Below are 14,331 nucleotides of genomic sequence, written 5' to 3'. Positions count from 1 at the left end.
TTCTTCTACCCTTCCTTGAGTAGGAACCAATAATCCATCTCTACACTCTTCTTCATTGACTGTGGTCATGAGGTTGGAGTCAGTGCACAATCACTACTACCAGGGCTATGGGAAAACCCATCTATGTGCTCTGGCTACAATGACCCAGATCCGTGCTCCGCAGCAGGAGAATTCCCGGCATCAGATGATAAACGCAAGAACTACATTCCCATCTGAGTGACTGTGGATGCAGCTTCATGTCCCTGCACGGCTTTGGACACAACACTTTGAACACTGTCTGGCACACACAAGCCACACAAGCCGGCTGGATCAATGATCCATCTGAGCACACAGCCCAAGGCCTACCTCAGCAGGTGCAAGGCAGACATGGAAGAAGCAGGGACCAGCTGGCTACACCCCCACTTGAGTGTAGGAGAGGGGAGGTCACCATTTCTGACAAGTTCCAGGTCTGGCCCAGCCACTCATTCTTCTGATGACCCCGAGCAGGAGAGCCCCTGGCCATGGCCTCAGCGTCCATTCATGTACAATGAGATTCTAGACGAATCGCAGGCCCCTCCAGCTCTGAGCTTAAGGGAGCCACTGTTTTGGGGGCTGCTGACGCAGATACACAGAGTCCACCACCAGGCTGCAGGAGAAGCTGCATCCAGAGCACTGCTGGCCACAAGCTTCACCAGAGGTGAGGCCACAGCGCTCACGGGCCTGGCCTGACCAACCAGCCTGAGTTCAGCTGTCAACTGACACACCCAAGATCACCTGAGATGAGAGTCTCAGCGAGGAACTGTCACGCTGGACCACACACCTGCTCCTTCCTGACTAGCCTCGTGGATCTGCCGTTTCAGGAGACTGCTACACTGGCTTCATCGCTATCCACTGCATCCTGGCTTGTGAGAGAAAACAAACCCATTCTCCTCCAAGCTGTTTCTGTCAGGATATTTTGTCATAGGAACAGTCTCTCTTCCAGTCCAGCCCACATGCTCTGCTCCTGTATCCCCCCACTTATCCATCTCTCGTACTGCGTAACGCATTGTGTAAATAAGTACCTGAGCGTGCGAGGTTACGTGTGTTAAGGACCTCCCGCTTGGTGTCATGACAAACCCTCTCTGTTCACCATACACAAGGCTGCTGAAACAAGGCTGAACACATCGCCCTTCAACCCAAAGGATGCACTTCCCAAAGATTCCCAAAGGGTGTTCCGAGGAACATTCACCAAGTAGTACATGAATCTCAATAAAAGGTTTAAGAAACGTGACATTATCATCCCTTCCCCTCCTCTTTAGTCTTCCCACAAAAACAAGTCCATCAACATTGTAAAGAACTGGTGTTTGGGGCCCAAAGGCAAATTTTTCCACGAGGCCCCTGACTATATGTGTCAGGAAGCCAACCCTCTTCTCTGTCCTTTGGTTTCTCCTGCCTCCAAGGCCTCAAAGTCACATGGTCACCTGAGCTTTCCGCAAGGCTCGGCGGCAGCACCAGGGCTAAACGTACCAAGCGTCAGCTGGCTACATCAAGCCTATGGATGTGTCTTTACATCTTTCTCCCTTCTCCAGCAATGCGACCCAGCTCTTCTCTGGCCATCCCCTCCCATCTCCTGCCAACTTCAAGGGTGAGGATGGACCTCTTTTCCAGAGAGTGTCCATTGCCTTGCTTTGGAGTGATGGGTTCAGAACAAGAGTCCGGGCCCAAGTACTTGGGTCCAGGAATGTCACACTAAGTTGGAGTAGCACCCTAAAACTGCCACTTATCTGCTGAGTGAGATCCCTACTTGTGCTCACCCCAACTTTAGCAGTCCCTCGCTAAGTTCTCCAATGAGTCACTGTCACCGATGCCCACAGAGGGTACAGCACTGCCCACCAGCTCATATCCTTGAGGATGTGTGGAAGCTTCTGATCTTCCCAGTGGCCAAGACCAAGGGCAGGAAAGGGTGTGGTGAGGGATGTACCTGCCAACAGTGCTTTTCCTTCCAGCCGCACTGGCTCCGTCAGCCTGCAAAAGAAACCCAGAACACCTTCATCAGCCAAGGCAGAAGACAGTCTGACTACCACTACTACCCTGCCTGATGCCCACAGAACACTCGCCGTCAGATGGATAGTCCGGGCCCAAATGGCTGCTCCATCCCTCCAGGCAAGAGAACCTGTCCTTAGGGCAGGAGGGAGTCAGGACGCTCGCCCATTCCCATCTGCTTGGCCCTTTAAATCCAGGAGCACCTACTGCCAACACAGGCTCCCACTGCTAACACAGGCCACCAACGCCAACCCAAAGTCAGTAACTGCACACCCTGGGGACTCCGTGAGAAGTAAGTAACTAGTTAAATCTGAGATTGAATTGCTCTGCTTTTATTTTCAGCTGGGATTTCCAATAAAACAGTGGCTGCAGATTTATCCCTGCCAACTGGAGGGGGAAATCCCATTATGTTGAATATTCTGTCCCCCAACCCTATGAGCAGAGGAAAGCAAGAGAGTGCCAGCTCTTAATCATTTTATTTGGGGGTAAGGGGGATGGGGAGATAAAGCTGACCAAATGAAATTTCCACAAATCAGAAAATTCTGGTGCAGATGGAAAGACCATGGCCCTGGGAGCTGTTTCCAGTCGTCTCATGAGGACCAATTGACAACGGCCTGGGGTCACGACTCTTAGCCAGGGCTCAGGAGGACTCTGGCACTGAGACCAAAGGAGGCTACAGGATTGTGAACAGTGCCAGGATCCTCCTCCCCCACAGGATGCAGGCAATGCCCTTCTTGCTATCTCAAAATATCTGCAGCCACAGTAATTCTAGGCCGTGTACAAAGCTCAGGAGCATGCGCCCATTATCCAGAATCCAGCCAAACTGAGAGAGGCCCCCACTTCAGGTCCCACATTTTCTAACACCCCCAGCAGGGTCAGTGGCACTCTGGTAACCTAGCACCCCACTATTTCCCTGATGAAACACGCACACAGTCACTCTGCATGGATTCCTGAGTGATGACAAGATAGATAAGCCCCCTGCCTCCCGCCACTCCTGTGGCCCTCAGGTAAGTTCTACTGCCCAATGGTCATGATCTTTCTGTTTCCAAACTATCTAAATATCAGAGCTGTGGACAAAGGGCTGAGGATCTAAAGCAAAATGGCCACCTTTTGATGTGTACTTAAGAAATTAAAAACTGGTGAAACCATGAGGCTGGGTTTGAGTTGAACTGACCACTGACATGTTAAAAAAAAGAAGTAAGTTTCATCCCAAAAGGCCATGTTTTCAGTTTCTCTTGAAAACAAACCAAACCCAACACCAGGTTGTGACATTCAGTTACATTTCTGCTTCTCCACAGTCCCCATTCCTTCCTCCTCTCAGATCCAGCGTCTGCTTGGTCCCTGTGAGTGTCCCTGTGGGCTCCCCTTGTCTACTTCCCAGCTTAGTGCCAGTGTAGGCCATGGAATGCTCACTGTGAGTCCTCACTCAGAAGACCCTCTTTATACAAAGTCTCACAGCTATGGGTACAGACCAAGGTCACTCCAAAGCCACCTTTCTCAGCCCTAGAATCCTTTATTCTAGGGCTTTGTTTGGGAAGAGCAAGGTGACCGTGAAGCTCCCAATTGCCACAGAGGGAAAACAGAAAAGATGAAGATAGGAGAGGTGCCACCGTATGTGTGGTTTGGAAAAAATGTCAACCTGTGATGTCAGAAGAAACCGGTGGGAAGGCCGGTCATTTCACGGAATCAAAGGAACAGGATCAACTACGGCCACTTCTCTGCATCCCAAATTTCTCAAACTAGATGCAAGGCTGCTTTTGTGTCAGGAATCTCCTACAAAGCAGGAGACGTCTGACTCTGAGAGTTTTAAAAACGTGTATAATTCCAAGTTATCTCTCGCCTTTCATACTAAACTCAGGGTGTAGATTTGTAACATTTTTAATATATTTTTAATGTCTTCTCTGTCACAGTTTTTAAACGATGTATTATTTGTGCTTATGTGTGTGTGTGTCTGAGTTTATAGGCAGCACAACTACACAGGTTGCTGTGGAGGCTAGAAGGTGTAGGACCAAGTGGAGCTGGGGTCATAGGTAGCTAGCTGTGAGCTGCCGTGTGTGGGCGCTGGGCACCCAACACTGGTCCTCTACAAGAGCAGCAACAGCTCTTAAATGCTGAGCCATCTCTCCAGCCCTTTCCATCACAACTGTATTCCAGGTTGGCTAGGTGCAGCCAGTGAGTGTGCAGCAGAAGGAAGGATGGATGCTCTGCCGGGGACACACCTGACAGTCTTCACCTGTGTCTCTGCCAATGATTCTTGGCTTCACAGAGCTGGAGGTCACGCCTACTTGTTTTGTAAAAATGATTGACAAAGGCAGAATGTTCCCAACTATTCAAACTATTGTTGAAACAAGTCCTTTTGCGGAGAGTGGGGTGGAAGCACCAGGTACCAGCTGCTAGAGGAAGGATTATCTAGACGGAAATGTTCATTCTCATGTGGGAATTCCGGGTCAGGATGGAGAATGACTGGGCAATGGATACAGTAGGGAGATCCAAGGCAATATGTCACTATCGCAACAGTATATGGCAAGCACAGCGTTTGTGACTGGTGTGAGCTAAATGAGGTCACATATGTTAAAGTAGTTAATGTGGAGTCCACAATAATAGCCATTAGCAGCCTCAGAAGTAGTTACAGAAGCCAAGAAGGATCGGGAGAGAATGGTCTGAAAAAGCTGAAGAGTCAGGCTGGACTTCCCAGAATCCCTTGCTCAAGATGGCATCTCAATAGGTTCTACCAGACCACCATAACCCCAAGGTTGTCTCCAACGGCCCAAATGACATCAATTACAGTTTAGCAAGAAGTCTAGAGAGGGCCCAAATTGCAACAGCTCAGATAATATGACTGCTAAGGTCATGTGTCATCCTCCACTAAGAGACTACATGCTCCAAAAGGGTGTAGCTTCTTGCTCGGGTTCTGTCTGGGTCTTATTTTGAACCTCAGGCAAACTTCCTCTAGCCCTGAAGCTCTCCACAAAGTGGGGGTGGGCACAGAGGGCTAAAATCAGATCCCTCCCCGTCCCTGCCATATCTGCCACTCCATGTTGGGTGAACCCAACCTCTATGACCAGTTAGGTATGTATGGGTCCATGGGCACCTCCTTCTCATTCCTGCTGGCTGGGAGTAAGATGGTAGCCCTCCAGCCACGCTCTGATACCCCACCCTCTTTCCCAGCTCCACCCATTTCTTATATCCCAGATTGTCTCTTTCCTCCCCAATGCACGTTGAGATGTTCTTTTCCATTCTCTTATTAAGGGTTTTCTTGGAAAGAAAATATTATTCCAAACCCAGAAATTTTATTTCTAAATTTGTGCAAATGTAAGTTGTAAGACATTAGCTGCATTTCACATTTTGTGCAAATGGCAGAAACAGGCAATTCGTGTGCTACGGGGATGGGGGCTGGCCAACGATTTCGATAAAATAAACCCTTTTTTAATTTAAATGCTAATGCACTGAATTAAAATTTAATAACTGAGGAAATTGAAAAGCCGAGCAGGAATATTGGAAATAAATCCAAGCAGAAACAGCTGAAATTAAAAATTCTAGAGAGTGGGAGGACAGCAGCTAAGCTGTCTTATATGATTACATTTTTTTTTTCAGAATGAAGCAAAAAAAAAAAATCCTATCTCTGGCTGGCTCTAGGGCAGTAAATCCACAGCGCTGTGATTTATTGCTCAATTTTCCTGAGGGAAAAAGGCTTTCTTTCATGCTGAAATATTTCATAAATTTCAAGCCAGCATAAATTCTTAATTTAAAAGTTATGGAGGTCACATTTAGTGCATGGGTACAGTTCCAAAATCTTAAAGGCATAGGAGCAACAACAACAAAAAAATGTAAAAGAGAGGGGTAGAATATGAGCATTCTCCTCTCTCTTTCTTTTTTTTTCCTTTTCCATTTTGGTTTTAATTCACAAGTTAAGATTTCATTCTTAAAGATTCTTCCTGGATGGACAGAACCCAACCAAGCATATAAAGAAATGGTGTGTGTTTGGAAATCAGCTTTAAAAGACAAAGAAATAAAGATTTAATTCAATTATGAAAAGGTTTTTTGTTTTGTTTTTTTTCTTTTCTTTTTTCTTTCTTTCTTTTTTTTTTTTTTTTTTTGTAAAGCCACTTGAGGAATTTCTGGTAAAAATTTCCTCCTTTCCCTGGCTGGGAGGGGGTGGGGGAGGGGAGGGTGGCCAATGTAATTGCTTCTCTTAGATCTCTAATCTTTTGTGCACTGTGATATATTCATTTGTTATACAGCTGTTCAGTGGCGGAAAGAATGCTGGGGCGCCCATAATTCTAAGCAAATCAATCAAAAATTAATGATTTGTCATGCCTGCACAATGGAGGAAAACAGCTCCTTGGGTCCTGCTGCCTGATCTCAAGAATGAAATGCCTTTCTGTGATGGAAGAATGGAGCCAGAGGCTAAGGTGGTACCATAAACGTGATCTCCACCTCCATGAAGATGGAGGGGCCACCATCTGAGAGTGGGCATTTCCAAGATGGCACCAGGACAGGCCCCGGCACGGTGCAGTTTTGTACTGGTATAATTAGGTTCTTGACTTTGCCGTCCCCCATAGCAATTTGAAAACCACTTCCTCTCTGGAGGTCTGACTGGCTCCCCTCCCCCAGCAAGATTTAATTTGTCCCTGTGCATTATTCCCCCAGCAATGTTAAGACACTACCATCAGAATCTTCACCAACTCCACAGGAGTGCCTGATGTACCCCAGACTGTGTGCCACTCCTCCCAGGAGAGACTACATCCCCCCCCCCTCCACAGCCATGGAGTGGCACTGCATTTGTATTTTAATAAATAAAGCTTGCCTGAGGATCAGAAAAGTAAAACAGACACACTGGCCAGCCTCACAGACCAGGCAGCAATGACACACACCTTTAATCCCAGTAGCCACAGTAGCTTGCCATAGGAACCAGGCAGCAATGGTGCACACCCTTAATCCCAGGACTAGAAAGGATCATAAGACGGGAGGAGACTGACCTCAGTATCAGTCTCATTCTGAGGTTCCTCCAGTCAGGATCACCATTTTCGGACTGAGGTCAAGGTAAGAGGCAGTGGCTGAATGCTTTGCTTTTCTGACCTTCAGGTTGAACCCCAATATCTGTCTCTGAGTTTTTTATTAATTGTATTTCATGGCCATGTCTCTAGGAACCAGTTCAGGGAAAAGACTCAGCAAATACTGTTGGATTTGTTTATAGAGATCGCTGCCCAGAAAATTCTGATTGTAAGGTTGCCCTGGTGAACAAATCACATTGGGAATACAGCATGATGAAAAGTGTTTGACCGCGCGCGCGCGCACACACACACACACACACAAACACACACACACACAAACACACACACACATACACACACACAAACACACACACACACAAACACAAACACACACACAAACACATACACACACACAAACACACACACAAACACACACACACACAAACACACACAAACACACACACACACAAACACACACACACAAACACAAACACACACACAAACACATACACACACACAAACACACACACACAAACACACACACACAAACACACACAAACAAACACACACACAAACACACACACAAACACACATACACACACACATACACACACACACAAACACACACACACAAACACACACACACAAACACACACACAAACACACACACACAAACACACACACACAAACACACACACACACAAACACACAAACACACACACAAACACATACACACACACAAACACACACACAAACACACACACACACAAACACACACAAACACACACACACAAACACACACAAACACACACACACAAACACACACAAACACACACAAACACACACACACAAACACACACACAAACACACACACAAACACACACACACAAACACACACACACAAACACACACACACAAACACACACACACAAACACACACACACAAACACACACACACACAAACACACACACACACAAATACACACACACACACAAATACACACACACACAAACACACACACACACGTACGCTTGGGCAACATGAGCTTTGCTTCCATTACTTTCCTACCGTGCTTGTTGAGAGGTCTCTCACAGATTCAGCGAGAATGGCTAGTCAACAAGCCCCGGGATCCTCCTTCCCTGCCTCAGTGCTGGGATTACAAGTGCACACTGGTCCTCAGTTCTCACACGGGTGCTGGGGTCCAAAATTGGGCCCTCGTGCTGCAAGCACTCTACCAGCTGAGCCGCCTCCCCAGTCCTCATCAACTGAGTTTTAACGATTGGTACTTGACACACAGTAGGTTTCCTGGAAACCTACTGTGTGTCAAGTACGATGCTGAGTTCTGAACAAGCCCACAGTGGTCAGAACACCAGACTGTTGTATCCACAGGAACTGGAAACATGCAGAGGAAATGTCTCTGCATACTCCATCATACCAATTCACATGAAAGTCACATTCTTAAGTGTCCATAAAATATATTTATATGTGTGTGTGTTCACATTTAGTATATACATTAGTTCAAATTTTTAAATTAAAATAAAATTCTGTTTCTATGTCAACTAGTATACTCAGCTCTGTAGGAAGGGTGAAGCCCTACTCTGTAGGAAGGGTGAAGCCCTACTAGCAAGAAGCAGCTGTCAGAACCAGGACCTGCCCATTGATGGAGGCCAGTTAAGGAACTGGAGCCACATCAGCGCATCCTTTTCCTTTCCAAGAGCCAGCACGGCCTCCAAATTAATCACGTAACGAGGGAGGACTGAAATAAGAAGTCACCACTCATCACTACAGAGTGCCTTCCTCTTGCAGCTATTTGATCACACCGCGTGAAAGGCGCCTTCTTATTGGCTTAATAAAGAGCTGGAAGGCCAATAGTGAGGCAGGAGAGAGTAGGCAGGACTTCCAGGGAGAGGCAGGAACTGGAGAAGAGTCTAGATGCACAGGAGATGCTAGCAGGACACTAAGGAAGTCAGACATATAGGATGGAGGAGGTAAAAAGTCACGTGGCTGAACGCAGACGAATAGAAACGGTTAATTTAAGTTGTAAGAGCTAGTTAGGAACAAGCCTAAGCTAAGGGCCAAGCTTTCATAATTAGTAATAAGTCTCTGCGTCACTATACCCTCCACAAGCCATCCCTGCCGTCACAGCACCGCAGTCAATTGGTAGGTGGTACCATTAGATGAAATCAGTAAAATGTATCATTTCTAATGGGTTCTATGCAGGGCAGGCAATGGTGGAGATGGCAGGAATGTTGGACACATGGTCAAGTGGTGTGCTGTGATCAGAATTAACAGTGGTCAGGATAGACATAACTGAGAGAACACTAGGAGGAGGCAAAGACTGGGCCGTGAGGTATCTGGGCCAGGGTGAATGGCCACTGCAAAGCCCACAGGCGGGTGTGTGTATGTGTGTGCCTACTGTGCTTGTGGCCAAGAGGACGCTGATGCGGCAGAGCAAGTGAGGTAAGGAGAAGTAATGAAGAGTCAGCTCACAAGGGGCCCTGAGAGGCCACTAAAGAGCCGTGTGTGTGTGTGTGTGTGTGTGTGTGTGTGTGTGTGTGTGTGTGTAACCCTAGGGAGCCACAAAAAGGTTTTGGCAAAGAGACACAATTTGACTTATATTTCAGAAAGACTGTCATGGCTGCTGTGTTGAGAACAGGCCCTGAGCAGGAAGCTGGTGAGCTACAGTTGGGGTACAGTGAGTGACTGTGGCTGGTGTGTAGCAGCAGAGTGGGTAGGAAAGAGAACGCAGGGCAGGACTCACTCAAGAAATGGATGTGGGTGTGTAGAGAGAAAGATGCAAGGAAAAAACGTTAAAACCGTGGAACAGGAACACCAAGGGAAACAAGGAGAGCTTTCTGGTATCCAATGTCAACAACCCATGGTTCATAGAGAGAGAGAGGGGTGCACCGTGTGGACAGTCCTAGAGATCCTGAGGAGGAGACAGCACTACTAACCACACCCTTCTGAGAGCAATTCACCCAGCAGCCATGGGGCCACAGAAATGTTTGAGGGCCATACAGCGGTGAGCAGCTGGCTGGGCTCACACAAGTCTCCTCACTCTCTGGAAGTAGGAAGTGTCTTCCTGCCTCACCTCCAGACACCCCACAAGCTTAGGGTCCTTATTTTTATTATTTTATTAGCCCTGGTGTCCATGCAAACAGACTGACTGTGTCAATGCAGAGCCAAAGCTTTGCAAGTTATAGGGGACTCTGTTCCCCCAAACTGAATGCAGTATAATCTCCCCAGTTAGGACATGCTTCTCAGACCTCACTCAATGATGTATTTGGGTTTCAAATGTGTGTCCCAGCTGAACACTGACTGCCCTGGATTCCGAGCCTGAGGAATGAGAAGGAACATAGGGGATTTGGGGAAGAAAGGACCAGAACTCAGATGCAAGGCTGTGGGCAGACAGAGAGCAAACGTGGTCTTTATTCATTCATGCAGACACTTCTGTGCACCACCTATGATAGGCAGGGCCCCGAGTTATACAAGAACAGCTGAGGAGAGAGCCAGGGTGACAATGACATCACCAATGCGCTCAAAAGAGAAGGGCAGGCTCCATGCCCTGCTATGGTAAGGATGAAGCAGGTTGAGCAGTCACATGTCCAGATGAGGTCTCCCATCCACGGCGGTGGCAGCACTGGTAAAAGCAGGGAGAACCCTAGGGAAGATAAGTGTAATGCAGGAGCAGCTCAGGACACCTGGAGAGTGTCCTCTGCATCTCTCCAAGGTGGGGACACTTCTGATAGCCAGGCAAAGCCTCGCGGTGGGCTGGACACAGAGACCCCGGCCCTGGACAGTCGGTGACCTTGGAGAACGACCTTCCCTGTCATCTAGAGGGACACGCTCCTCTGCGTGCAGCAGTGCAGCTGTTTGTTTTCTTAAACGAGAAAGAAAAAGGAAGGGAAAAAAAGCATCTCTTTGCAGTCACATGGCTAACCCCTCAGTTTACAGGAGAATGAGCCATGAGACCGAATTCCACAAAAATTCTCTCTCCAGGTTTATGATTTTACAGAAAACTCCAGGGAAAACCGCCTGGAGCGAGTTAAAACCAGATCAGCTATAAACCAAGTCCTGGCACACTTTTACCATGCCAAGCCTCAGATTACTTATTAAATAGCGTGATAGCTATTCACTTCAGATCAGCAGGAAGTGGGGGAGGGGCACATACAAAAAAGAAAACATTTTTGTTTGTTTGTTTCCTGGAGAAGAAAAAAAAGTCTCTTCTAAGTACAGGAAGGGCTGTGAATTCTGAATGAGATGACCAAGAAGGGCAGGTGAGTGAGTCTAGAAGAGGCCACCCCACAACGCTCAAGAACAGACTGTAAACTGCCCAGATGATCTTGTCAGGGAGGAGCCTGTAAAAATGACCCTGGTCCACAGTTTTCCCTTTTGCCTAGCAGAGTGCCAGATCAGGAGGATCTCAAACCCTCTGACACCAGCATGTAAAACCAGGTAGCCTTGAATTCAAATTCTGCCAGGACAATTACGCTTTGTAACCTTGCTCTAGTCACACTCTGTCTCTGGGCCGCCTTTTCCTCCAATGTCAAATGAGTTTAAAAATCAACCCTTTTACAAGGCTGCCAGGACATTTTCAGTCAGCGCTAAAATGTTCCATGACCCAAAGACCCAAAGATCGTCATTCTGATGACACAGATGCTAAGATATAAAATTAGTGCTTTAAAAACATCCCGATTACTCCAGCAAGACAGATTCTGTATAGTGATTCTCAGAATGGACTATGGGGGCTGACGGCTGGGTTTCAAACCCTGGCTCCATACCTGAGTGACACATTAACTCACAAATCAGGGTACATATTTATCAGAGGGGTTACAGCATCACTTCACAAGATCACCGAGGGCTGAATCCGTGAGACGAAGCTCTAAACAGTGGTTGGCACACACGGAGACCTGCACAAACAATGACCTCTTACTAAAATGGTTTCTCAGGAATGGACATCAGAAAACCACCATTTACTGCCCAGAGTGATGAGGCACGATCATAACCCAGCAGTCAGGAGACTCTGATGGGGGATCAAGAGGTCAAAGCCTTCTTAAGCTATACAAGACCCTGTCTAAAAGCTCAGAAGTAACTAAAAAATATATACATGAGTAAACACGAGATAAAATAAGTTTTCAGTCTCTTTTTTTTCTCCAAACCTCAGTTTCGTCAAGTACTGAGAATTTTGACAGAATGCGTTTTTGAGGACATTACCCCTGCTCCCAGTTCTGAAGTGTCTCGACTCTGCTGCTGTCTTGCTGTTCTAGTCTATTCTAACCAGGAAGTCCACACTGATCACAGGGACAACTTGGTCCTACAGGACTAAGACCCTAGCCACCAAGGACCACCATCTTGCTCCCAGCTGCTCTGCACTGACGGCTTCCTGAGGGTGTCTAGCTGTGTTCTGCTTCTCTGTAGCTCCACAGCATCCAGAACCCCAGCTGTGCTACATGTGGGTGGGGATCCATGAGACGAGCACACTGGTTGAAAACATAAATGAATTGTACTGCCAATACTGAGAAAACTGTGGTACTAACTGGGGTCTAGGGAATCATCTAGTCCAAGAATGGCAAGCAGGTTTTATTTCAGTGCCAATTTTAATCAATTAGTAGTGGCTGCCTAGGACAATGTGCTCCGAGGATTCTGGAACCGCATTAGAGTGCCTCTAGAGAGTGCTATGATCCATTACCAGTGTCTGCAATGAACTAAGCTGAGGATGGTAACCTGCTCACACCTCTCAGCTAACCGAAGACTTTCTGTGTACAGATGGACTCTCCTGACCCCCAAACACCCTTTCCCAGGTCATAACAATGCAAAATATTCCAATACAATAAAGTTTGGGGCTTTTAAATTGGGGGGAATGTATATACATATATATTATATATGTATGTATGTATGTATGTATGTGTATTTATGTATATATATATATGTATATATACACACATACATGAGGGGGGAGCAGAAACAAATCCACACAGAAAATGTGTGTGTGAGTGTGTGTGTGTGTGTGCGTGTGTGTGAGAGAGAGAGAGAGAGAGAGAGAGAGAGAGAGAGAGAGAGAGAGAGAGAAGAGAGAGAAGAGAGAGAGAGAGAGAGGTGTGTGTTGTGTAAGAAAAATAATTATATAGGGCAAAGTAGCTGCTCTAAGATTTTTTTTTAATAAAGAAAAAAGTCTAGAACACATGATCCAAGTTGAAGTCTTATGAATTCCTCTTGCAAAATAACTCCTGGCCAGCCAACCACAAGCTCTATAAATACATCACAAGATCAACAGTCCAAGGAAACGGGAAGGAGGAGGAACAACTGCATGATTTTTTTCAAAATCAAAATAGTTGTCTCTTAGTTGGAAAGGAAGGAGTCACCCACTTCCCAACAAAATGAGAAGCCTTACAAAGCAAAGAAGATGGTAATTCTGCACATCCCAGTGGGCGCCTGCTGGGAAATCTGGGCAGCCAGGCTATTTTAAAATTATTCTATAATTTTGTTTTCTTCTCAAATGCAAAAAAACCCAAAAAAACAAAACAAAACAAAAAAAACCTGCTGCCCTGAATTCATTCAGGCAGCTGTGACTTTTCCCATCGGCTTCCATCAGACAGTGCGGTGCTGGAGAGCTGGTCAGGGTGCTCTTTGGGTCCAACTGGTCCCAGGCCAAAACAAACAAACAAAAGAAGGAACAAACAAACAAGCAATTAGAAAACAAAGGAGGGAAAAAAGTCACTGAGGGTCTTTGAAATGTAGACCATTTAACATGGAGAGCTGAGCTCAGACCCTAAAGGGACTGTGGGCCCTTTAACCAGAGTGGCATCCAGGGACCTGCTGCTGGCAGTCAGGGCCTGGGGAGTGGAAGAACTCAGCTTGCCAAAAGTTAGAGCTGTTTGACATAAGCAGAATTACAACAAGAGTTACCCAACAGAAAAGGACCACAAGGGGAGGGCTGCAGCCACACAGAAAACATGTCATGAAGCAGACAGAGAGAAGAGAAAAACCCTAGGCTTCTCCTTCTATACCAATTTCCCTGCTGAATATCCTTTGGGCTGAAGGAGTTGAAAGCCAGACAGCAAAGGCACCTGGGAAATGTAGTCCTGTAACAAACAGCACAACTAGGAAAGCGGTGATTTTTAGAGCTCATCGAAGACCCTCTGGGATCTCAAGATTGTGGTTGGAAAGTGTGTGAAATCTATCCATACCCACCCCTGACACCTCAGGGGGTATGCCTGCATGACCTTCATTGACACTTTTTCTTCCAGAATTTTCTGAGATCCTAGCATGGAAGTCTAGCTGTCCAAACCCATCACCCAGGAGATTCAAGCATCAAGGAAGCATTCCTTGACCAGA

The 14,331-nt window shown here is 46.7% G+C and overlaps 1 protein-coding gene across 3 annotated transcripts in view; it reads right to left on the bottom strand.

Annotated features, from left to right (window-relative positions):
• The window catches only part of Znf618 (zinc finger protein 618), a 182,201-nt gene that overhangs the window by 80,546 nt on the left and 87,324 nt on the right, over window positions 1-14,331 (bottom strand). For 2 of the 3 annotated variants that reach the window (XM_075945576.1, XM_075945574.1), the window contains exon 2: window positions 1,940-1,983. In XM_075945576.1, the coding sequence (XP_075801691.1) occupies window positions 1,940-1,983 (44 nt within the window). Of the gene's footprint in view, window positions 1-1,772; window positions 1,984-14,331 lie in introns of all 3 variants that reach the window. The other variant, XM_075945575.1, reaches the window with a different exon arrangement.

The sequence above is a fragment of the Microtus pennsylvanicus genome, chromosome 13 (genome assembly GCF_037038515.1).
Source record: "Microtus pennsylvanicus isolate mMicPen1 chromosome 13, mMicPen1.hap1, whole genome shotgun sequence".
NCBI classification, from domain to species: domain Eukaryota; kingdom Metazoa; phylum Chordata; class Mammalia; order Rodentia; family Cricetidae; genus Microtus; species Microtus pennsylvanicus.
This window is presented reverse-complemented; position numbering and strand designations above follow the sequence as displayed.